The sequence below is a fragment of the Taeniopygia guttata genome, chromosome 15, assembly GCF_048771995.1.
Source record: "Taeniopygia guttata chromosome 15, bTaeGut7.mat, whole genome shotgun sequence".
In the NCBI taxonomy this organism is placed as follows: Eukaryota; Metazoa; Chordata; class Aves; order Passeriformes; family Estrildidae; genus Taeniopygia; species Taeniopygia guttata.
The window spans coordinates 8193516-8217815 of NC_133040.1; the positions used below are offsets into that span (position 1 = coordinate 8193516).

General features: G+C 40.5%; 1 protein-coding gene across 1 annotated transcript in view; it reads left to right on the top strand.

Moving 5' to 3' along the window:
- The window catches only part of GALNT9 (polypeptide N-acetylgalactosaminyltransferase 9), a 130493-nt gene that overhangs the window by 91412 nt on the left and 14781 nt on the right, over positions 1–24300 (top strand). The window contains exons 7-8 of the mRNA XM_004176556.6: positions 20470–20655; positions 24161–24298. Of these exons, the coding sequence (XP_004176604.4) occupies positions 20470–20655; positions 24161–24298 (324 nt within the window). The remainder of the gene's footprint in view (positions 1–20469; positions 20656–24160; positions 24299–24300) is intronic.

Below are 24300 nucleotides of genomic sequence, written 5' to 3' on the forward strand. Positions count from 1 at the left end.
GTCTTTTCATTGCTTCGTATTTTTTCAGCTTCTGATTCTCCTGTGTCTCCAACAGAAGGCAATTTTATTATCTGCCCTTTACATGGAGAACACTGAAGAGTGGGGTGTCTTATTCAAAAACTCTGCTTTTTACAGAGCCAAGGATTCCAGGCAGCTCCTCTTCTCAGGCTTATAAAAATGTCCTACCCACAAGGTTATGCTGCCTTCTTATACAGGTATATTGTGCATAGTTAATACCCATGAAATCAGTACCTGAATTTTCCACTGTCTCTTTATCATGCTGAGACACGTTTTTTTTCAGACAAAACACACTTTATTTTGGCTTCTTTCATAGTTCCTATTAGAAGTAGTCATGGTTTGATATTAATGTTTGCAGTGCTTTTGACACAGTCTAAAGCATGAATATCTGAAACCAGCTCTGCTTTGTACATTTTGTCAGCAGTTTAATGTCATTTCTCTTGCTGAGCAAGTGAATTTGTTCAGAATACAAAACTACTGTAATTTAAGAAAAGAAAACCTGCCTCCTGTGCAGCAACTTGCAGATGTGAAATATCAGATAAGTGAAACAAGGCAGGATTTCAAAGGGGGGGGGGGGTGGTTTCCATTTATTGATTAGTACATTTTTTGCTAACTTAGCCTGCTTTTGCTAAGCTCAACACTTTAAACAAAATTGTTCAAAACATATAACAGCTATCAAATATTTCTAGATTGTTGTTACTTTGGCTGTTGACTTGTTTGGGTTTTTTTCCTGGTCAGACTCAGAATGTCCTTCAGTGATTAAATGCCATATCTGAATAACAAATTAACCATGTTATCTACATAGAGAACTCAGAATTCATCAAAACAAATGATGAGGACTGTTACTTGTCATCTGAAATTGTGTAATCACAGCTCTGCTGCGTTGTGTTTTGATTAAGTGGAAGATGATTACACAGATCCATCTCGCAGAGATGCAAGAGCACCCAGGGCAGATTTAATTCCATTCCTGTGTAATGGAGGTTTTTGAGCACAGTTTTAACTTCCCACTCAGCCCAGGGAAAATGTTTAAAACTCTGCATGTGTTTAAGTCTGTGCACCCATCTGTTTCTTCATTTTTCTTTTCCAAGTGAAGAAATGGATGGTGGAGCAGAATATGGATAGAATATGGGAGGGAATGTGCAAATTTTGTTACCATAGTATAAAGCACAGACTTCAGATATTAGCCAAGGCTGAGTATCTCAGGGCCACAAATTGGTTTCTTCAAGTTGTAGTATTCTGAGCTGGAGTGAAGAACCAGGGCTGGCATTTTCCTGTTTGGTTCCAATAACAGTGACTGCTGTTCTGAGTTAGCCTTTGAAGCAGTCAGAGGTTAGAATTGGGGCAGTTTTCTGTCCAGAATGAGTTCACCAGAGGTCTCTACTTCTCTACAGTCATTATGACATCGAGGGCTTTTTCTTCAAACCCTGGAAGTGTCAGCTGAGAAAATGATAAATGAAGTTCAAAATCTATTATCTGTACTATTTTCCTGAAAGCATATGATCACCCTCTACAGTGCTTCTCCATAAGATAAAAAATAATGCAGAAATTTCATTTTAAAGTTCATTTTATTTAAGGTAAGTTTAGAAACATGCTCAGCTCAATAGATAGCTGAGCACAGCAGCTGAACTACTCCCAGAGGTCCATAAGGCAAATTGCAGAAATATGCCACTAGTTTTGTTATCAGTTGGCTTTTCTTTTTTTAATATGTGAAATCATGGAGCATTCCCCATGTTGTGTCCAGTTGTGGTAACGAATCAGGTGACAGGAGGGGATTACAAAAGCTGTTCTTCTGGCCAGCTGCTGCCTTTAGGCTGCTGTAGATTCAGAGTAACTTCCCCACAGTCAATGAGTCAATGCAAATTGACAGCAGCCAAACTGAAAGTGCAGTTTAGTCCCAGTGCCAGAGGAAAAAAGAGAAGGAAACAGAGGATATAGACTGCATGCCAGTGATGTATTGTGGGGCACACCCCCTAGAGAGCATCCAGAAGAGAGCACTGAGGCAGCTTTAAGTGAAGAGCAGTGTTGATGATGGGCATTTTCTCAGGCAAGGAAGCTTTTTACCCTCTGTGGCTTTTGATGCTCTCTGGGAAATATTCGTTATGATTTTGTGAAAAGAGACAAATTGTTTCAGTGCACCAGACTAGGTACATAATGGAAAATTTTACTTGCACAAAAGGCTCATATAATTCACTTATGGCTGGGGTACTTGTAAGTTATTGGGCTTTCAGATGTGAGAAATAACCCTCATAAGTCATTGCTGCTACTGTGACCCATCCTCTTTTCCTTTACATATTGTTTTTCTTCCTTACCCTTCTTTCTAGCTGAAGCATAGTACAATTATTTGATTAGATCTGTTACATGCTGCTCTATGGAGCAAAATGATGAGACTGTTCTCCCAAGTGAAGTTCTGTTTTCAGGAATGCCAATTCCATCCTGAGGTTACGTGTGCTATTCTCTGTTTAAATGAAACCCAAAAACCATCTCTTCCCAGAATTTTGGAAGTCAATGTGTGAGTGCTCCAGAAAGTTCTTGCAAGATTAACTCTCATTTTTCACATATGTGGTGGTTTTCAGGCACTTACAGCCTTTAGCTGTACTAGGAAGGTGAGAGACTGTTTCTGTGCCTTTTCCAGCCTCGCTGTTCTGGGGAGCCAAGTCTGTGCCTTTGGGAAGTTCACCCAAAGTAAAACCTGCCAGGGGGACAGTGGCAGGAGCTCTCCTTGCCCCCTCACTGGACTTCATTGCATTTTGACTCCCTCTCCATACCTGCAGTGGAACACTTTGGGGAGTTATGCCTGTTGTAATTAGAATTAGTAATTCTTCACTGCTGAACCTGTTGGTCCAGCTTTGCCAAATCTGGTTGGGCAATCAGATTGTACCAATTGGTTTGTGGGGTCTCTGATGTCCTGGGTGTCAACTCACACCTGAGGCTGCTGCCCACAGACATGGAGCTTTTCTCCCTCAAGATCTTTGGCTTGATTTCATTAGCAAGAGGCACTACTTAGAAATGTGCCACTTTCTTCATAAAGTTTATTAGGTATTAAATTGTTTTATTGGGTATAAAATTGGTTTAGAACATTACATCCCAGGCTACTGTAGCTATAAAGATTTCAGTGGCAATTCATGAGATTCATGGAAAATTAGAAACAGCAAGATATCCTAGGTAAATCAAAAGAAAAAAAGGAGAACCCACCCACACTGTATGTACTGCCTGAGGAGATGACTGCTAATGAGATAAGTGTGATGTACAGATCTGTTATAAAAAATTACATAAGTTGGAAAGATAGCAGGTTCTGCAGTAGATCTTCTCAGGGGTTTTTTCAGGAGCACATTCACTTGTTCAATTTGGAGTTAAAAGGAGCTTTTAAACTCCAGAGGAGCACTGCAGTGAGAAGGAGAGACAGCCTAAGCAGGTTGAGGTATTGGCTGTGAATTGTTAACAAGCCAAAAACCTACAAGGCACTTAACCAGGCATTAATTTTAACTGTGTGAGTGGTCCTGCTCTAGTCAATGGAATAACACAGGGCTGTGCAGTTAGGCAAGCAGTCAAGTGCTTGGCTGGATTTGGAACTACAGGCAATTGCAAATTGCTTTCCTGCCCTCAGTAAGGCCATGCTGCAGCAGCAGCCAAGCATCATTTCCTAATGATCTCAAAGGATATTAAAAGTTTCTCTTTGCATGTTTTCCTTATGTAGGCAGGCAAAGGCAAAGGGCAATCTAATGGTTAAAAATGGAAAGCAGTTTGGAAGTAAGGTCCAGGTAGAGATAATCACACAGGGATACAGGGAAAGTCCTGACATCTGCCTTGGGATTGCCCTGGAGAGACACCCCAGAGTCCCTGGGAGTCTGTGCAGCCACCCTGACAGGCTGGGAGGTGCCTTTTCTCTGCTGCTTGCAGAGGGTGGGTTTGGGAGCACCTCACTACTCTGCTGCTAGCTTTTTTGTACTTCCCAGGAACTCTGCTGCTAGGTGTTTTTTTTACTTCAGTTTTAACCTACCATCATATAACAGCTGTCCCAAGGGCCAGCTTCAAAATAAAGTTTCCACTTTCTACTGGAGAAAGACATTTACAGAACATTTGCTTCTGAGGTATTGTCACACAGCTGTGGGAATCCAGAGCTTCCCTCTGGCTGCCCTGGCAGGTCTGGGACCATGGCAGGGGTCAGGAACCCCCCTGGACAGAGCCCCCAGAGACACTTTCTGTGATCTCTGTCCATGGAAAAGAGTTTTCAATCTTACAGGATGAATTACAAGCTCTGAGGGTTTGATAGGAGCAATAATTAAGTGTGGCACGAGTGCAAAAGTAAAATTTTAGGATTCTAGACTAGGGGTCCAAAGGGGACAAGATGGATGAAATTGGGTGTGCCTTGTCCTTTTTCTCCTTCTTCATGCCCTCCATGTTTCACTGTGGTGTTGGCATTTTTCTGTTGGTTTAGGCTGGGGACACACTGTCCAACGTAGGTGACAGATATTGGCACGTTATTGTAAATCCAGCACAGGTAGTTTCTGGTATTTAATGTTTGTAACATCCCACTGAGGGCAGAGCCCCACACGCTGCCCTGCAGGACAGAGCTGCGGCAGGGCAGCAGAACATGTTAGAGATAAACAGAATAAACAACCTTGAAACCAGCACAGACGAATTATGGCTTCTTCTTTGGCAATGGGGCAGAAAGACAGAGACTTTCTACAGTCTCAGAATCATCAATACCACAAATTCCGACACACAGCATGCTCAGACCTGGCCTTGGTTAGTCTGTTTGGTAATAACTCTTATTTGCTGCCTACTCTTGAGTTTTTTCATGTAAAACCATGTCTGTACCACTCACAGGTGCAATAAGTGTGCTCTGCTTGATAACTTTTGGTTTGCTGCCCATCCTTAGCCATGACAAGCACAGGAAGACATGCTTCTTTTGTATCTTGGATTACCAGAAATTGATGCACTGTGCATTCGTTATTTTTCAGCTTGTGAAGTTGTTAATCTCCACCTGTATCTCTTGCCCTGTAACTACAGTAATTGTAGTGGAAGAGGAAAGAAATTTGAGGAAAGAAATATTTTTTGAAGAAACTCCAATTCTACATCAAGGGATCATTAGGCTGAATTTAGGCCAGTCTAGGAAGTTTGCCTGATTAATTTTTATTACAGAAAAGTTTTGTATAATTTATAAACATTGGAGAAGTAAAGTTTGCCAGTTGATGGACTTCCTTTTGAGCTGTGGTATTTTCTTCCTCCCTAATACTCTGTGAATTTGATGTACAAGGTTAAATTCCTCAACTTCCATCAGGCTTCTTTAATTAGGGCCAAGATCCTGACCCAGCAGCTTGCACAGAGAGCTCCATCATTTCTGTTTGAGTTTTTTGGTAGGTTTTAGAAGATGCCTACTCTGACTGCAAAAACTTTCAAAGTAGAATTCGCCACAGTGGGTCAGCAAGCTGTTAAATGTTTAATTATCTTTGTTGTTCAAAAAGCTCCAATTTATTCTGAAATCAGAATTTCTCTAGCATGATCTACAAATTATTAGATTTCATTATGTCTTCTTCTGCGACGTTGAAGAGCAACAACCAGGAATTTCTTCCCATGCAGCTGCTTATTAAACTGTCTCTTGGCCTTTTCTCAGAAAATAGATTGGGCTTTTTACATCTCACTCTAGTGAACATTTTCGAGGTTAAAAAACACACTTCTGCTATTTAGGAGGAACACCAGTGAAATACACTTAATTTGTCAGAGGAAGACAGGGAATTTTTCCTGGTCTGTTTGCACAAGTTTGAACACTTTGACAAGTGCAGACATGGGACAGGTTTACCTGCAGAGATTTCTGGTGCTGCCCCTTTGGATGCTCCATGAGCAGCTCTGGGGACCCTGGAAACTCATGAAAAGGCTGAGAATTCACTGGGAATTCACTGCCAGAGCACCAAGGGGGATTTCTCTTCAAAACAAGAAAGGTGAGAAAGACTGGGTTGAACACTAATTTTGAAATACTGAGCAGAACTGATGTTTTCTAGCCAGAAATCCTGCAGAGATCTGCTAATGAGTTACAGCTCTCTGCCTGTTCCAGAGACTCACCACAGCTGGCTGTGTTAGGATAATTTTTTGGCTAAAGATTTTCAAAAACTGGGAAACCTGAGTTAATTTTTTCACAATTTGCTGTAAGTTCAGGTTTGACTTTGAATAAGACATTCTATTTTTGTATATTCTTTTTTGTTTCTTCCTATTGCAGATAGGAGGAAATATTTATTTCTGTCCATGACCATCTTTCAGACGATGAAATGCTCCTGGTATTTCAAAATGCATCTGGATGTAATTGAGGCTTCCATAACTGCTGTCACATTAACAGCCACAGTACTCCTCTTTTAAAAAACTGAAATTTACCCTTTAACAGGTCAATGACAACATAAATTATAGTTGGCATTTTGTTAGTTGGCATTTTGTTTCTAGCAAAGCTACCAGAAATATTGTCTCCATCTTCATTCTGAAACAGAGATTAGCATTGCTTAAACCTCAGCTGCTTTCTTAGCCTTCCCAAAAATGTCAAAATGATGCAATATCTAATTATTTGTTTAAACTAGACTGTATCATCTTGAATTATAATTTACCCAACTTCTGGAGCATTTGCACAGCCAGCTCAAGCAGCAGGGATGGGGGAATGTGGAAGGAAGTGGGAATGAACCAGGACTGGCACAAACACCTCTGGGATCAGGTCTTTACTTGGCTCAGCCAAAATAAACCAGCCAACCTCCAGTTTAGTCTGAGCAGTGGGATACAGGACACAAAGAAAGGACACAAAGCCCTTTCTGCTGCTGTGCTATAGTGTGCTTAAATTATTCATTTAAACAGAGCATCCCTGATGTAAAAGTGGAATTGCTCAGCACAGCTCATGGTAGAGCAGAAGCTGTTACCTGTGCTGGCTGGCAGCAGGAACAGAAGCAGGGGAGATGGGGAAAGGAAATAATTGTTGCCATCACCTGACAGAGCAGTTGATAAGGTTGGAATCCCTCTGAAAACACGAGTGGTAGAAGCAGCAGAGCATGTAAACATTGACACAGGGCAACAAGGCAGGATTTTGATAGAGTGGACCCTGTAGTTAGAGCTAGAGAAGAAATCCCCAGGGGCCCTGGCTGTGGTTATTGCTTTTGTCTTATTTTATCTCTGTAGAGGTATTAGCTGCTTGTGACAGCCTGACTCTGAGAAGATGGAAAGAGATTATTTAGAGACAAGAGGACAGACAAGTGGCTTGTACTCTATGTTGCTCACAGCAAACGTGCTCTGGGGCAAAATTAAATGATCTGCAAGTCCACAAAAGTACCTTCATAAAAATGATGTAAAGCTGTATTTTTTTTTTTTCAGATTTTCTTATAGATGATAGGCAACACAATGCATCCCCTGTAATTGTTCTGTTGGTTTGGTTATTTTTTATCATCCATCCCATTTTACCAGAAAACTTTTTTTTCTTTTTTTGACAGAATTGTATATAGGTTGAATAAGAAAGACTCTTGATAATTTCTTTGGCAGCTTAGAATGTTTGCAACAAAGCCTCAACAAATAAATAGTTGGATGAAACCTGGAGCTCGGTAAATGAAGAGGACTTGTGACCCAGCAGGGATAAAACACATCAGCCATGTGATGAAAGAATTGCTTAACCCTGTGGCACACTCCCTCTCAGTTCTTGGAAATTCAGACTTTAATGAAGCAAAGTAGCATTTAATGGTTACTGCCATTCTACAGAAACAAAAAATTACTGGAGCAACAGAGGAGTGGATTTTTAGCTATTTATTTTAGCCAAGCTGAAGTGTATATTCTGATGTAAAAGTACAGGCACTGACTGGGAACATAAAATGTTGTGGGTCACTGTGTAAGCTTTGTATTTATTCTAATGCAGGATTTTTCTGGTCATATCTGACCTGCTTTTAGGGTAAGTTTTGTTCTGATACAAGTGAAGAATGGTGATGAATGACTTAATTAGGGAAGCTGTGAAAAGGTAAAAGGTAAATGTTAATGCCTTTTTTGTAATCAACTAATGATCTTTTTGTCTATAATGGGACATTAATTTGCCAAATAATTTATCTGAGACAGAATATAGATTTGGCAAGGAAGTGTATCTAAATGCATGTGTTGAGAAAGGAGAAACCATTATATTACATTCTCAAAAAGGTTATCTGCAGAAGTTGTTGAAACAAAATATTTTGCTTGATCTGAAATGAACTTTCATTCCATACTTTGAGTTGTCAAACACCTTGAATGTCAAGCACCATTTTGGTTCAGTTTGAAACCATATCTGGTATCTTTATATATTTAACTTCTAGAAATCTCTGGCAAACAAAGAACATCCCTTATTTGCTCAGCACTTTTATAATATGGGACACTATCTTCCCAATAAGCTGAAGCTAATATTTGCAGAGTTCAATTGTGAGGACACTTCTGACTCTTGGGAAAAATACTGCCAAATGTGTGTGTGCACTTTCACATCCTTATGCTAGATGGAATGTGGCCTAGGTGACTTAAAGAATAAAAACATGCCTAGCTAAGTCTTTTATATGTCACCATTGAAAAACTTCTGTTGCTTTCATTGTACAATACAACAAACAACCAAAAAGAAAATCCAAACAAAACAATTTGTCAGCTAAAGCAAACCCTAATCTAAATCTTTGTAAATGGGAATAACTGGTCTTGAAGAAATGAAGTTTAAATAACAAGTAAAAGGCTGTGTCTTGTGATACACCTCACTTCAAATTTCCCTGGAGAGGTAACAGATCTGCAAATGTGACAGCCTACTTTGCAGTCCTGGAATTTGGAGACTCTTTAGGGAGCTGTCCATCAAAATCACAAACAGCCTTTTTCCTTAGTGTTTTACCCAAATTGCATCCCCTTACCAGCTCTTTAGGTGATGTACGAAATGGCTTCGTTTGTCACTCATTTCACAGCCTGTGATTAATGTTACTATCTGCCCATTGATAGCAGCAATAAAGCATTTAAGCAGAGTGAATCACTAGGACATAATGGCACTTTCTTCTCTAAAAGTTCCTTTTCTGTGCCATTTTGCGTTTTCTCTGAGGTATCCAAAAGCCATTGCAGACATCTGTTGTCTGATAGGAAAGTAAAGTCAAAGCATATTGTAACAGACTCACCAGAGGGGTTTTTGCATTTTCTCATGTTCTTTTTGCAGCTCAGGTACCTGCCAAGACTGGTGGGGCCTGGGTGAGAGTGCAGTGTAGGCAGAGGCATTTTCCAGGTTTCAGACATGTTTCAAATATCCTGTTCCAGTCATTTATGGGTATTGCCCCTCCTCTGGCACTTTCCCATAGCCCTGGGAGGAGAATATTAATCATGAGTTTGCCATCCCAGGTAAATAAGCATTCCCAGTGAAAGCCAAGCTCACACACATCTGCATCTAATGTTTATTAAGGATTTGGCACTTCCTGTGTAAAACAGGACATCAGCTGAATTCAGTAATCATGTGTTGCTTTAGAGCAGGTGCTCTAGCTGAAGGTGTCCATTATAAGCAGGTGATGATTTGTGAGGTTTTAAGTATAAATTGCATGTTTAATTTGCTGATCTAATTTAGGATGGGAGTGTGGGAAGGGCTGCCTGGAATTACTGTAATGATTTGTTAGTATTCCTACTGGCAAACTGATCTTTTTCTTATTGCTCACCTTAGATATTTTACTAATTTTCCTCCCAGAGATCAGTGTAAATTCTAGCTCCAATTTGAGTTCTGCTGTTCAGGGCAGAGGAGAGAATGCTTTAATGTGGTGTCACTAGCCTGGCTGGGCTCTGTGCATGTGAGGGATGAGTTCACAAAGTTCCTTACAGCAGGATTATCTCTGCTGTACACCTAAAGCACTAAGACTTAGCAAGATTTATAGAACTATTAAGGATGAGCTATCAGGTAGATCTCCTGGATGATAATATTCATTGTTGTGTTCGTACAACCGCTCCTTCAGGAAGGTCACAGAGGGGGAACAGGGTGGAATTAATGCTTTGAAGAACAGGAGTGCCCCCCTCACCCTCAGTACATCTGCAGGTGAGTTTAAAGAGCACTGACAAGAGATGGAAGCTGCCACAGCTCCCTGAGTGCCATGAATCCAGTGTGAGGACAGTGGGTTTCCTCACTTCTGCCATTTTCCCCATTTTTGCCTCACTTTCTTTCCTTTTTTTTGTGTCAGCACTGTCCTGGAGATCATTATGGAGCAGGGCTGTGGAGAACTCCCAGCTCTCATCTTGTGTGTCTTCCTTAGGGGTCTTGGTGAGTGAACATCTCTGCTGGTGCACACCTCAGGTGCCAAAGCTTGAATAAATCAAACCTTTTTTGCTTCAGCCACCAAGCAGCCAAGTGACAAATGTGCCTCATCTGTGATGGCTTCATAACGTGGCCTCTGAGCTCTGTTTGATCATCTATGTCACTGATTTGTGCCTCTAACACCGACTTCTTGGGACTTCTTGTAACCATGTTCATGGCTGAATTTAAGCTGAGACATCAGATGTTTTCATGGACCAAAATATTAATAATTAATCTGAATTTGTAGTCTTCCTGCCTTGGAAGAAGCTTTTACTTTAATAGCTTTTTTTTTTCTTTTTTTTTTTTTCTTTTTTTTTTGAAAATGTTACTTTAAGTAGATCAGCATGCTGAAATTTGCATCGTAAAAGATTGTTTTGGAACAAAGCAGGATCTAATGAGCATATAGTAAATCCCTTGGCTCTGCAGCAAAGCCACAATAAGCATAATAGCTCTCACTGAATGAATCCCTTGCAGCCTAAAAGCTTTTTTCTTTAAAATGAAATAGCAACTCTGCAGGATTTAGTGTAGACAATATGCAAAGATCATTTAAGGGTCTGCTGTGGAAAGAGAAAACAAATGAGGATGACTCCACTTAGGGTCCTTTGAAAAGACCCTTTGTGATCACTTCATTAGTCAGTCTGTTTCAATATTTTCTCATTCAAGAATGATTTTATTCTAATTGAAGCATCAATAAATTCCACTCTTTCTTCTTCCTTCCTGTGGTCTCAGCTAAAATGTCAGGAAGCATTTTATCATTTTTCAGCCTTCTTCCTGAAGGCTGAGCACACATAAGTATTATTTGATTAGCAAAAGGCTGAAAGTGTGAACTACTGGTACTGCACAAGAAAGTTGAGAACCCACTTTGGTGGAAAAAAAAAAAGTTTAACAAGTTTCAATTTTTTATTTTCCCTCTGGCTTAGCTTAGGTGACAATTGAAGGGAGATGCTCTTGCAGGGTGAATTTTGTGCTCTTCAAGAGATTTCTGTGGTCATGGGATCGCCTCTATATCAAGCAAAGCATCCCTACTCTGACCTAAGGTATTCTTGCTGATCTTCCCCTGGCATCTGCCAGAGATTAAAGGTGGTTTGGAGATTGCTGCCATGCTCAGCTGATCTGATCTTGGGCATTTTCTGTGGACTGGGCTGTGGCAGTGAGTGTCCTGTTCTTGTGTTCCAGCTGCTGAGCTGACCAGTCAGCATTGCCTGGTGCTTTGTGCAGGTTAGTAAAGCACTCTCTGGCAAAAAGGGGTATTTTCCTAAGAACTTAAATGTTGCAGGAGCTCAGCTGCAGATTTTCTCGTGTAAGCTTAGTGTACATAAGTCTTTATCCCTTGCTGGGGTTTGAACTTAGAGGGAGATTTTCTCCATGGTCTTTTGGGATAAGTGAGGAGAAACAACCTAAAGCAATCACATGAAGGAGATGTGAAGAACAAGAATAACAGACTGGTCTTTAATGCTGTTTCCTATATCCCACACAGATTGTATTTTTCCAAGGTAAATTTTTTGAATTTTAACTGTTGTAGTGCAAACAGAATCTGTGCTGGCATATTTACAGAAATAACTGACAGTGAGTCTATTGATTTGGGGAAAAGTTGAGTACATTTGTAAGAAAGCAGAAAATGATTCTCATCAAATGCATTCTGAAAGAATACATTATGGGAAGCATCTGCCTGGGACAATTAGCAAACTACATTAGAGATACCAAATTTCATTCATTTTATAGAGGAAAAATGATTTGTGCTTGCAAAACACAACATATATGGGTGGTACTAGACCAGAAGAGATCTGCAGCCTAATCTAAAAGATTAGACTTGAGGAGAATTCAGAGAAAATAGAGTTATTATCTCTAGTCTATGAAGTTTGAGGGTTTGCCTCAAAGCAGTCTCTTTCTTATGCCTGTCATTTACATGGTATGAGCTGTTAACATCTCCTGGAGCATTTTGAGGTGCCAGCATTCATTAAATTGCTAAGAAAAACAAGCCAACAAGCCTTTGAAAATGAAACCCTTGCTCTTTGACTGTCCTTTCTCCCTTCTCCCATTCCTCAGTGCTTGCTTGCCTGTGAGACCCTGAGCAGTGATGTCAGGGAGACTGGAACATGGGGAGTTTGTCCAGCATCACTGCACTGACTGAACTTCTCTAGCAGGAAACAAGAATTCCTAAACCCACCACCACCTTTTGGAGCTTAAGATATTTTATTCTTTGCCATTTGAAGTTCATGTGCAAAGACCAGTGTGGCACGGGATGTCTTACCTGTGCAGGGTCAGGCTGCCCTTCTTGCCTTGAAGGGGTTTACAACTTCCATCCCTCCCCAGCAAGGCATTTCAGAGAGTCTGGAATTTTCCTTGCAGAAAAGAGATTTGCTTCTTCCCCAGACATGCTCTTTTCAAAAGTGCAGTACCCTTTGTAAAAGTTGTGCAAAATATGGGATGGGATTAGTGGTTTATGGAGATGGGATTAGTGGTTAAAGCATATGGGGCATCTTTAATATCATTTTAAATCCTACCTCCTCCTTTGCATAGCAGCCAGTCTATTAATTTATCAGCCCTAGTTCTTTACACACAAAGTTTATCTTTACAGCAAGATAGCAGTTGCTGACTGTGAGTTTCTCTAGAACATGTTTCAATTTCTTCTTGCTTATCTATTTTCCCTCTCTAAGAGGGTTAACAGAAGAGTTTTATCTTCTTGCTGTTGTCACATCTGAGATCTTAACTGGCTTGAGGTTCTGCATGACCTCTAGGAAACATGTGAAGGACAGCCTCTAAATTTGCTACTGAAGAGCCACCAGACAAATATAAAACATGCATGTGTTGAGAGTGTCATTGCAAGAATGTTATTGTTCCACTGCCTTTTTTTTTTTTTCTTTCTGGAAGCAAATCATCTGTAATTACCAGAAAACCCCAACGGATCAAAGCTGAGAGGTCAAACTCCAAAAAATGCTAACAAATTTTAAAGGCTAATCAAGTACCTATGAAAAAATTCTTTTACTTTTCTATAAAGAAAAGGTATAATTTTGAGTCTGCCATGAAATTCACATTAAACTACTCTGCAGGAGGATTTTGTAGCACACCCTTGAACTCTATTATAATAGTTGTGGCAAAAGCAGCAAGCTTCCAAGTATTCCTCATTGGGACTACTGAAATATTGATAAAAATAATAATCATAAAGCAGTAATTCTAGAGCCAGACCTATCCTGAAGACTTATATGGCTACACTTCTCTATCCTTCATATCTCTTCTTCTCTCTTCAAATTAAGTTCTTGCTGTTTGAGCCAGGGGAAAAAAAAAAAAAAAAAAAAAAAAAAAAAAAAAACCAAAAACATGAGGAGAGCCCCAGGTGAAATTCAACCCTCCAAAAATCATTAATCCCAAAACGCTGCTCTGTGTTTCCAGCCTTCCAGGGCAGCAAGAGTAAAGGATGGGTACTGACTCCTAATAACAGAATCAGCTTTCATATTTGAGGTTTTGTCACACTCCCTCTGCATCTGCTATGAACAGGTTATCTGCAAACTGCTTTGAGCAGGAGCTGAGAGCAAAAAGGAAGGATTGTCACCGAGTCAATGTCAGGATCAGTCGACCAAGGACCCTTTTGGGTCCTGTAATTTGAAAGCATAGGTCAGAAGTTTATCCTGAAACATCTGACAAAACAAAGATCTGTGGATCTTGAGATGTGATTTTTTCCTTTTTGGCAGCTAAAAGTTTCTCTGATGTAAGCTGGTTTGTCCCAGCGTGGAAAGATTTTTGCTCTAGAAGTGCACCATTAACTAGCACTGGCTATTTTGAGAAATGACAGTTGGGACTTTTTTAAGCCATAATTATGGCTGCCTTTATAGATGGTGATAAAAATGCAGTTGATGAACAAAACGAGACCATGTGATTAATTTTTCCATATGATGTGTTTGATTATGACAGCTCCCCAGTCTCTAACAGCTTCCTATGTGAAGTGAAAAACAGAGAGAGAGCACTTTATCTAGCCCAGCTGATTAAATATGACTCTCTAGGCAGCTCTGAAAATATGTGCAGGAGAGACTATCCATAAGACTCAATTAGAAAACAAGAAAATGTCAAGCTGTAAATTACTTTGAAAGATCAGTTTTCAGTGAACTACATAAACTGTCAATATCAGACATGCAAGAACACTAAATGTGCTATATTCCTATTAATTTTCAGTTTCTAATGTGGGCACTAGAAGAGCTGGTACATCTCTTAAGGACTGGAGGATAAGTGCAGAGCTCTCATGCTTCAGAGGGGAAAGGATTTTATTGTCGTCTTTCAAATATACTTTGAAGAATCACTTCTGATTTAGACTTTGTTGGTTCATGGCTGGCTGGAGGGAGAGACTGAAACAACAGCAGGTTTTTAAGAATTAAGTTACCTTTCTGTTTGACTTCAGCAGAGTAGGAATTCTCCTGTACCTGCAGTACACTTGGGTTTTATTTTACACTGTGCAGTTACAGAGGCTGGAGAGGGCTCAGTGGTGCCTGCTGTTGTGAATTTACTACGTGTCCTCCTGCCCTTCAGGTATTGCAACCTTTGTCAGAAATCAGACTTTTGTCACCTCAAGGAACCACAATTTGATCCCTCTGTCAGGTCCAAAAATATTCCTTTTGAACACTCTGTGCTTTGGCAAAATTCCTAGACAACAAATACTGGTTTTAATGTTATCAAAAGATTGTGTTGTTCTATTTTTATAACAAAGGCTTGTGTTTTCAGTTTAAATGACCTTTCAGATTTTATGTATATATAATTTTACATTGAAAAAACTTTTAACACCAAGCAGATATTCTGAAAATCATCAGTTACTCGGTTTCAGAAAAACCTTTGTGGGGAACACAGGTAGATGTAACAAAGAGCTTGTGTTTCAGTTAGTGAAAACATTTTAAATTGATGTTATTCTTGAAACTTTAGGCCAACAATATTTCTGAAACATGTGGAAATTCTTTCATCATAGAAAAATCTTTTCCAATCCTGCTGTAGGTGTGTGTAGGCAGTCTAGAAGAAATCTGTTTCTGGTAGGCTTTACCTTGAAAGTCAAAGAAAGCCTGAGATCCCTGACTTTTAAGAATTCCCGCAGTGGAATATCATAAAACAGGGATATCTGAGCTGCTTTTAAAACTCCTCCAACTCTTCTGCTACTTTCACTCAGAAAAGAAAGTTTGAAATCTGAAAGGCTACTTCTGTGAAGTGCTGCTCAGGAGGAGTTCAGGGCTGCTCCACAAAACATCAGAGCCCTGATCCAGCACCAGGGTTTTAGGATGTGCAGAACATCCGCATCTGAAATGCTGCCTCTGGCAGGGCCATGGCACGAGTGCCATCCTCTCCTGGGTATAGCAGGAATGAGGCACCCTGCTGCCACATGTGTGTTTTGAAGCTGGTTCCTTCCATTTAGTTCCTGCTGGAAGATGCAGACTGTGATTATTCCTGTCAGGAAAGGGTCACTGAAATGTCCAAAATTGTTGGAAGTAGATAAAGCACAAAGCTGCTACAGCACCCATGCACATTGTGCAGTGACACATCCAGAGAGATTGCTACCTATGAAAAATGGGCTCAAAGCCTCAGGGTACTGAAAATTTCATTAATTCCTCTATGTTCTATATTATTAGAAAAGTGGACTAACCCCAGCTCTCCTGGAAAAGTCAGGTTTTAAGAGAGGTGGAGACCAACACGTTGTAAATGCCTGGGTCACACTCCATTGGAGTTGCTTTGGCATCTCTGAACCTGTGGCATTGAGAGGAATGTTTGGAACTGGTGTGTCTATGAAGAGGGCACAAAAGGGTTGGCAAAGGTTCTTTATTTGGAGGCAAATCCCCCACACACTGAAGTGTCCTTACCACTATTACACATTCTGGGATACCTCATCTCTCCAGCTGCTTAAATCAAAGGTGTATCTGATGGAAAAAAGAGTTGTAACAGAGAATCTGAGACTTTTCTTTTTCTCTTTCACTGAGCACCAGGGTGTTTAAACTGCAAAATTCACAGCAAGGTACAAAGTTCTTAAGGACCACAATCTTTACTTCCAGTCTAGGTTTTCAAAGTTAAAACTGTCTCCCCAGCTTTTCCTTCATAATGATGCCATTGTTTATTTTTACCTATTGATCTTGCTTGTAGTGAGATCATCTGTACCAAATTAAATAACCCTGTGCAGCCACTTCAGTGTACACAATAATGTGATATTCAATTTACAGAGCAGCAAGTCCATAGAGAGGGAAGAGCCTCTTGGGAGCTGCAGCCACTCTCCTGCAAATGGCAAATATTAAATCCCAGGAATAATGTTTAAAATGCTAAAAATGGCAAATATTAAATCCCAGGATATTTCTGAGCTCTGACATTCCCTCTGCAGGACATGATGCTGTTGGAAGCAGGTCTCACCTGCAGGGCAGGAGAACACATCAGCAATGTTCTCTCTATGTATATTGCCAAGATTTAAGAATTGATAAGCCCATCACTCTGGCCAACTCTACTTCCTACTTAATGGTTCCCAGGCTTGTTTAACTCTTTTTACCTTTAATTTTTTTAAATCCTGATAAATATGGTTTCAATCTTCAGCAGAAAGTACTTGTGTTTCCTTGGAAAATTTATTCTTGTTTGGCAAGAATTAAAGCTTAGCACCTTATTAGCCTTTCTAAATAATGTACCCAACCTGCTTGCAGAGAACTTTGCTGATGCACAATTGGGGCCATGGTAGACAAGGCACAGCCTCATGTCAGATTTTCCCTGATGCATAAAAGGTGATGTCCAGCTGGCTGCTGCATAAATAAACATTTTCCACTAGGACAGCCACACCTCAGGTGTACAGGAAGAGTTGATAATTGGTGTCAGTAAATCATTATAGTGCAAGCCACAAACATCATCACTCAGTTTGTAATTTACTCCTGATGGGGGTACTTGTTCTTCTCAATACTTAATATGTCTGTTTATAGAAAAGTTGATTGAGATAATTAGCAGTAAAAATGCTAAGGTAACACAGCTATGGTAACATTTAAATTGCCATCAATTTTGTTTATAGCAGCCTAAAGAGCAGTGCTGAAATTAGAAATTAGCTACAATTAGCAAATAAATTGAGTGTCTCTTGGAATTACTTGATCGTGTCTTAAAATGTTGCACAGTGTGATGCTCATGGAGGCAAAGCTGAGTCCCTGGGCTGCTCAGCTACACCAGTCAAGGAGGACACACTTTGCTTTGCTGCTGTTCCTGGCCTTCCACAGAGCCTGGGCTGTTGCCCCACAGTACAGGTTTGATGAGTGCATGCTGTGAAGCCAAAAAAAACCCCAAAAATTGCTCTAAGGGATTTGTCTCTCCATGAGGGAAAAGAAGGTGGAGTGGGATTTTCAGCAATGTGCAGCCTTGTGGGCAGCAACTCAGAGGCTGTAACACGTCTACCAGCTCAGTAAATGGACCTTGAGACACACATTTAGTGTTGGCAGCTCCATATGAGAGGAGTAACTTGGCTGGAAATGTGTTGTTATCCCAGAAGATAAGCCACAGATATGGAAGGCAGTTTTCTCTGATTGCCTGAAATGTGTCTCTTTGGAGGGCCTTGGGCATCATTTTATGTTCACAGTTAGAAATAGTTTGCTTCCCCCAGTAAGGTACTTTAAGGATCCTGCTTGATAAATGCTTTATAGAGGCATGTAATTATTTTCCTGGCATAATTTCATAGTTTGATGTGGAAATAAATGTGTTGTCTGCTACTGTTAAAAGGGGCCATTAAGTGCAGTTTTGAGAATGAAAAGAGGAGGAGAATCAACCATTTCATGATCATCCGCTGAGTCACCTCTCTCTCACCTGACTCATACAGTAAAATTTTCTCATTCTTTCACCCTTTGTTAGAAGCAGACAGGGAATGGTTTTCTGCCTTTCAAGTCTGTGTCCAGAGAGGAGAAGGTGAGCTGAACATCCCATCCTCCTCCTTTGAGCACAAGTCTCGAGTATTCATCCAAATCTCACATGATGGCTCTCAGCTGCTGGGATCTTGCCCAGTTTTGGATGCACATGTTTGATTCCACTACAGAAACTCTTCTATTTAGTGTAAGTTTAAGTAATTATTGGGCTAAAAGGGAAGGAGACAAGATCTTCACCCTGTGCTTAGCCATGTGCTGAAAGAGTGTGAGGATACTGGGCTGTGTCTGTGCTCCACTGACCAGCACCTGATCCTCATGAAGTGAAACAGGAGACCTTGCGCGGCCTGGAAAGAAATGACCACAGCTGAGGAGCTGTGACATTTGTCTGGGATGTGGAGAAATGGTGGCATGATGATGTTCACCTGGTGGTACACAGATATCTGACTCCTTGCCCCCTGTGCTCTACATCCAGTTCTCTTTCTTTGGGATTGGAAATACCATTCTTATCCAGGGAAACATCCCCTGCTGGTGTTTTACATATTCCTAGGAAAAAAAAACAAGTCATCTGGGGTAAATTTCAGCATCTTCTAAGGAAGAAAAATTTCCTTGAGTATTTTCTGGCTGTTTCCGTCCTTCTTTCCTCCTCTTCAGCAGATGTTGGCTCTTTAAAGAGCAAAATCACGCTCAGGGGAAAGGGAAGAATTGACTGAGTGTTAGTGGAAAGCAGTCCAAGGGATTATGGATGGGGCAGTCACACCACAGGCAGACCCTACTGAGAGCTGAGCTCCAGGATCAGGCAGAGTGAGTTACCTGGCCTGAGGCTGCTGCTGCCTTTTTTATTGTGCTTCCTTCAAAGCCAGGTGTCTGTGTTCCCTGTGGATTTCATCCATGGAGAATTTATCACTGATAAATAACTATTTGTGTTGAATTTACAGATGAGCTAAACTGTTTTCTTTGATGTTGCAGTTTAGTACCTTTTAGTTTTCACGTTTGTTTGAGCACTGGCATTCAAAGGAAATAAATCTGTCACTCAGATAATGTACTTGCCCTTGGTACCAAAATACTTACATAAGAGTTACAAGGTCATTAGGCATATCAATAGAAAGAAAAATGTGCTATGCATTAAATAGCTGACTTCCAGGCTGGGTTGGGCAAATAGCAGTATACTAAAGTTCACTGCTCATTTCTCCTTCTGATTGTGAAAATCAATTAATTTTTTTTTTTTTTTTGGTAGCACTTCCTCTTTGCATTGGAAACCCTCAGCACACGTCAGTCCAAATTTATGAGCAGTGTGTTTTTCGGGGTATTCCATTTATCACATGTAAATTTTAGTGGTCAGTGATTTACTACAGAACTGTTTGGAAAGCAGCAAGTAAATATTACCTAACAAAGTATTGAAAAAAGAAAAGCTAGAGCAGAGATTTTATTTGCCACTTCCCAAGCACTTTATCTTTGTCCTTGAGAAGGCAGGTTAGGTGGAGAACTGCCCCAGTATAGTTCTGGAATGCATCTTGTATGGAAATGTGTTTTTATTCTCAGTAAAAGGCAACCTTGGAAAGTAGTGAATTATTGCTTATATTTTAATATCTTTCATTTTCAGACTCTAGTACTAGGTGCAGACCTGAGGGAGCTGAATCCATAAGCCTCTCTCACTCTGCATCACTCCAGATCTGGCTGATGCAAAGAGACAAGTCCTCATTGTCCCCTGCCACGGAGTTCAGACAGTAAACAACTGGCAGGGAGAAAATGGCACAGTGCGGGTTCCATGGTGTCTGGGCAGGCTGGGTGAAAGTCTCCAGTCAGCCCCTTTTAGCCCTCTTCATCAGCTCAGGGGTACAGAGATAAGATGATGAGAGGTCTGGAGCACCTCTCCTGTGGAGACAGTCTGAGAGAGTTGGAGATGTTTAGTTTGGAGAAGAAAAGGCTCTGGGGTGACCTTAGGGCCCTTTCCAGTACCCCACTCATGTGTCCAACACAGCCAGATGACACAGCTGATTTTTGTTGAAATTTCAATAACAAACATTAGATTAAAATAGCACCCATGGCAGAGGTTGATACCTCACAATTTTTTTCTGACCTGATGGTCCTAAAAACAGAGATATTATGGTGAAGGACTTGTCTCTTTATGGCTTCTAAACTTATGTACCTAATGCAGCCATCTGCATTTCCTGAGACCCACCTGCCACGTGCAGCGAGAGGAGAACTGGGCGCTCCTTTTGAACTGCTCAACAGCCCTCACCTCCGACTAGCAAACACCCTACACGCAGCACCTCCAACGAAACACTTGTATTGCCTCTGGAGGGGAAAAAGAATCCACGTGGCTGTTTTCTGTGCCTCCCCCAGGTGTGGCAGTGCGGGGGCAGCATGGAGGTGCTGCCCTGCTCCCGCGTGGCGCACATCGAGCGCACCAAGAAGCCCTACAACAACGACATCGATTACTATGCAAAGCGCAACGCCCTGCGCGCCGCCGAGGTCTGGATGGACGACTTCAAGTCACACGTCTACATGGCCTGGAACATCCCCATGGCAGTAAGTACAGCTCACACTCTGTCCTGAGCAGAGGCAGAAACATGAAGCTGTTCCTAATTAGCTCTTGGAGGTGAAGGGTGTTACGACAGCTGCACAAAGTGGGCTAAGCTCAGGGAAAGCGCTTTGTTGCACGCTCAGTGTGGAGAGTTCTGCCATCTGAACTCTCTTCCTCAGTCTAAGTTTAGTTGTGCACTCAGTCCTGACTTGTTGTATGCAGTGACACAGATTTATAATTTAACCAGAGCAAAATGTCTCAGGTTTATGTGCTCCCCCAGAAGTCGTTAATTTGGGGCGCTGTTAAACTCTGAGGTGTTCATATGCTACAACAGTGGGGACAACAGAAATGTCCATAAATAAATATCATCATTCATAGTGAGACTCAGTAGACCTCACCAGCATAAAAAACGAAGTATGCAATAAAAGAATCAGACATTAAATAGCTTTATTGTCCACAGGCTGAGAGCTGCAATGTGGGCACGTTCTGCTTCTTGCTGTGCATACGAATTGTAGATGGTGTGTGTGGGCCTCTAGGAATCCATGTCATAAAAATATTAAATAAACTGTAGGTTCCATTTATCACTTTGTTCTATAAGTATACCACATGCTACATCTGCACTAAGCATAATTCTTGAAGGAAAGAGTTTTATGTTATATCCCAGCCAGGTGGAAGCTGGCTGTTGCTGTGTTCCTTGGCTGTGTTTGCATCCAAATTATTCATGTGAAGGGGCACAGGGAGAGCAGCTGAAGGGTAACATACACTGATCTGTAGGTAAGGATGGTTTAGTTAACCCTTACAGCAGGAGTTTGCCCAGAGCTGAAGCAAATAAGAACAGGAACGTTCTTATCAGAACAGGAAAATACACAAACCCAGATGTGTCTGGGAATATTCAGCTATGACCTGGAGTTCATCAAAGTCATGGAGTCTTGTTAAAGACTTCATTAGATTTAATCTGTCCTAAACATCTACTCGTATTTTGGTACCTAGTTAATACATGAAACCCCATTTTTGTTCTTTCCTCTTACAGTTTTTAGAATACACATACCTGGAGGATCAACGTTTCCTCCTTGTCCATTTGATGTCTGAATATGCCAGATATTTTCACAGCTCTAAATTCACTCACTGCTGTTCAATATTGGACACTCTGTGCAAGGTTTCTGAAATGTATTTTTGGTGACTTCTTTTGGTACAAGAGGTAATTGCAGAGAATTATTTTGCCTTAACAAAAGGCAATACTGCATTACTTTTTCCACACAAGATTTCTGTGACGGTAGGAGGAAGACTGAACAGTGTCCATTAAAAATTTATGGGCATTTTGGCCCTGTCTGCACACATAAAATACACTTGCTAAAATGGTCAGTTTTCAATTAGGAGATGAAAAACTATCCTCTGTAAATTTGCTTGTCTTATGACATGTGCAAATGAATTCTGGGAAAATATGATATTTAAATAAGCATTTACACCAAAACATGATTTCCTTTAATCTCTCTGAGATTACTTATTGATGCAGTTTTCTGCACTGAGCTATGCAGCAGAGGTTTTAAAAAAACCCAGGCATATCTACAATAAAAGACATAAAATGAGCAGAAGTACTGAACATTAAAATATTTTTTCATAAAATAAATTGATTCATTGATAAAATGTGCATCATAAAATTTAGCCTATTAGCTCTCAGGAAAAGGAAGCTGATGTTAGTGTTCATTACATTATTCACTGCAGTATTCAATACAGATGACAAAAGTACTGTACTTTTGGCATAAGCCATCGCAAAAACCTTCTGCAGGGGAACTAGAAACCTTGCTAGCTGGTTAAAGAGAATATGTCCACAAAGTAAATCCTGTGGATACCTCATTCTTGTGCCATCACACTGTAACCTCTCCATGGTGACTCCAGCTGGCACAGAGGGTGAGTATGACTCAATTTGTTTTCATTGCTGCTCTTGTGCTCTGTAGAAACAGCACTGCAAAAAAGGGCACTGTATTGCCTCATTTCAAAATGGGGCAGAAATAGGCAGGTAAAACACATGCATTTTCCCATACCACAAGACCAATCCAGATTAACTCTTCTATAACTTATATTCTTAACTTCTCCACATAAACTCTTCTTCCCACCATCTTTTTCACAACTCACAGGTTATTGAGAATGTGTGCATAATGTTTTTCTAGATCAGCAGATTGTCTTGGGCACACCTGTAAGATCATGTTCCTATAACCTTCAGCAGCAGGTCAGCGCAGCTTTATTCCAGTTAACCAAATACTTGGTACATTCCCACTTATGATTTATTCCTTGACAATTTTAGTGATAAAGGAATCTTACATCGGATGATTTATTGCACTGAGTGCCTCAGAGGATTGCTCTCCTTCCACGCAGCCTCAAGTACTACGTAAATTAACATTCATTTGAATGGATGCTGCACTGAGGGCTCCTGACAGAGCCTGCATCAGCGAGCAGCAGTGAGCACAGCAAACTCTTTATGTGGCAAATAGGAAAACCTGTTCAGTGTTACACTTGTATTCTCTCCTGAAAACCAGGCATCTGTTGGGGATCTTAATAAACCCTGAGCTAAGATTTGCTGCTGTCTTGGAACCCTGCATTAGAAACAATCTGTAAAATGTACAGATATTCTTCTGGAGGAAAAGCACAAGGCACTTCAGAGAGATTTCATGCAAAACTCCCCAGTTGCAGTCCATTTGATTAATATAGTGTCGGAAAAGGTTTTTGCATGAGGTAACTCTTACTGTCTTAATGCTGAACTGTGATGATTTATAACACTTTAAATCAACAGAATTTAACTCTGGACCTACCAGTTTTAAATGGCTGACTTTCTCATATTAACTTGAATCTTCCAGTTTGTGTTTTTCATGGGATTTGTATTTAAATATTAATTAAATTCTGAAGAAGAATTATAAAGGTTTTGAGTTTAACGGCATTCTATGGCTCAAGTCTGCAAATGAGCTCCAGTTCTAGTAAAAACTGAATGCTGGGCTATATGAATGCTTAGTGGAGCTTAATGATTTTTAAGCAGCTTTGCTTTGAAGTTTTAACAGATCTGTTCTGACATCATTTACTTTACTGAATACTCAAATCTCTTACTGGAGTAAAGCATGACCAAGCCGCCATATTTTAGATCAGAATTACTGTCTAAATTCTAAATGAGTCTGAAAGCAAAGGCTTCAGGATTGATTGCAAACACTTAGAACTGCTGTAAGTAACAACATTCTTATTGTATTCTTATTATTTTGATTTATTTTGGGGTTTTGCTTGTTCTTTATGCTCCTTTTTTCCACTGGCTTTCATTAATATTTATTGTCTGCACTCAACAGCAGCTGTTTCATGAGCTGCTGCTTACAACAAAAGAATGAAAAGAGGAAAATACAGCTTGGTATACAAAATTATACAAGCTGTATACAGCTTGGTATACAAAATTAACTCCAGTTTGATTTCAGTAAAGATAGCAACCATAAAGCCAGTGCAGTGAGATTTCTTTATTCGTTTTCTGCTTTGCAGAACCCCGGAGTTGACTTTGGAGATGTTTCTGAAAGAATCGCTCTGCGACAGCGACTGCAGTGCCGGAGCTTTAAGTGGTACTTGGAGAACGTGTACCCTGAGATGAGGGTTTACAATAACACAGTCACTTACGGAGAGGT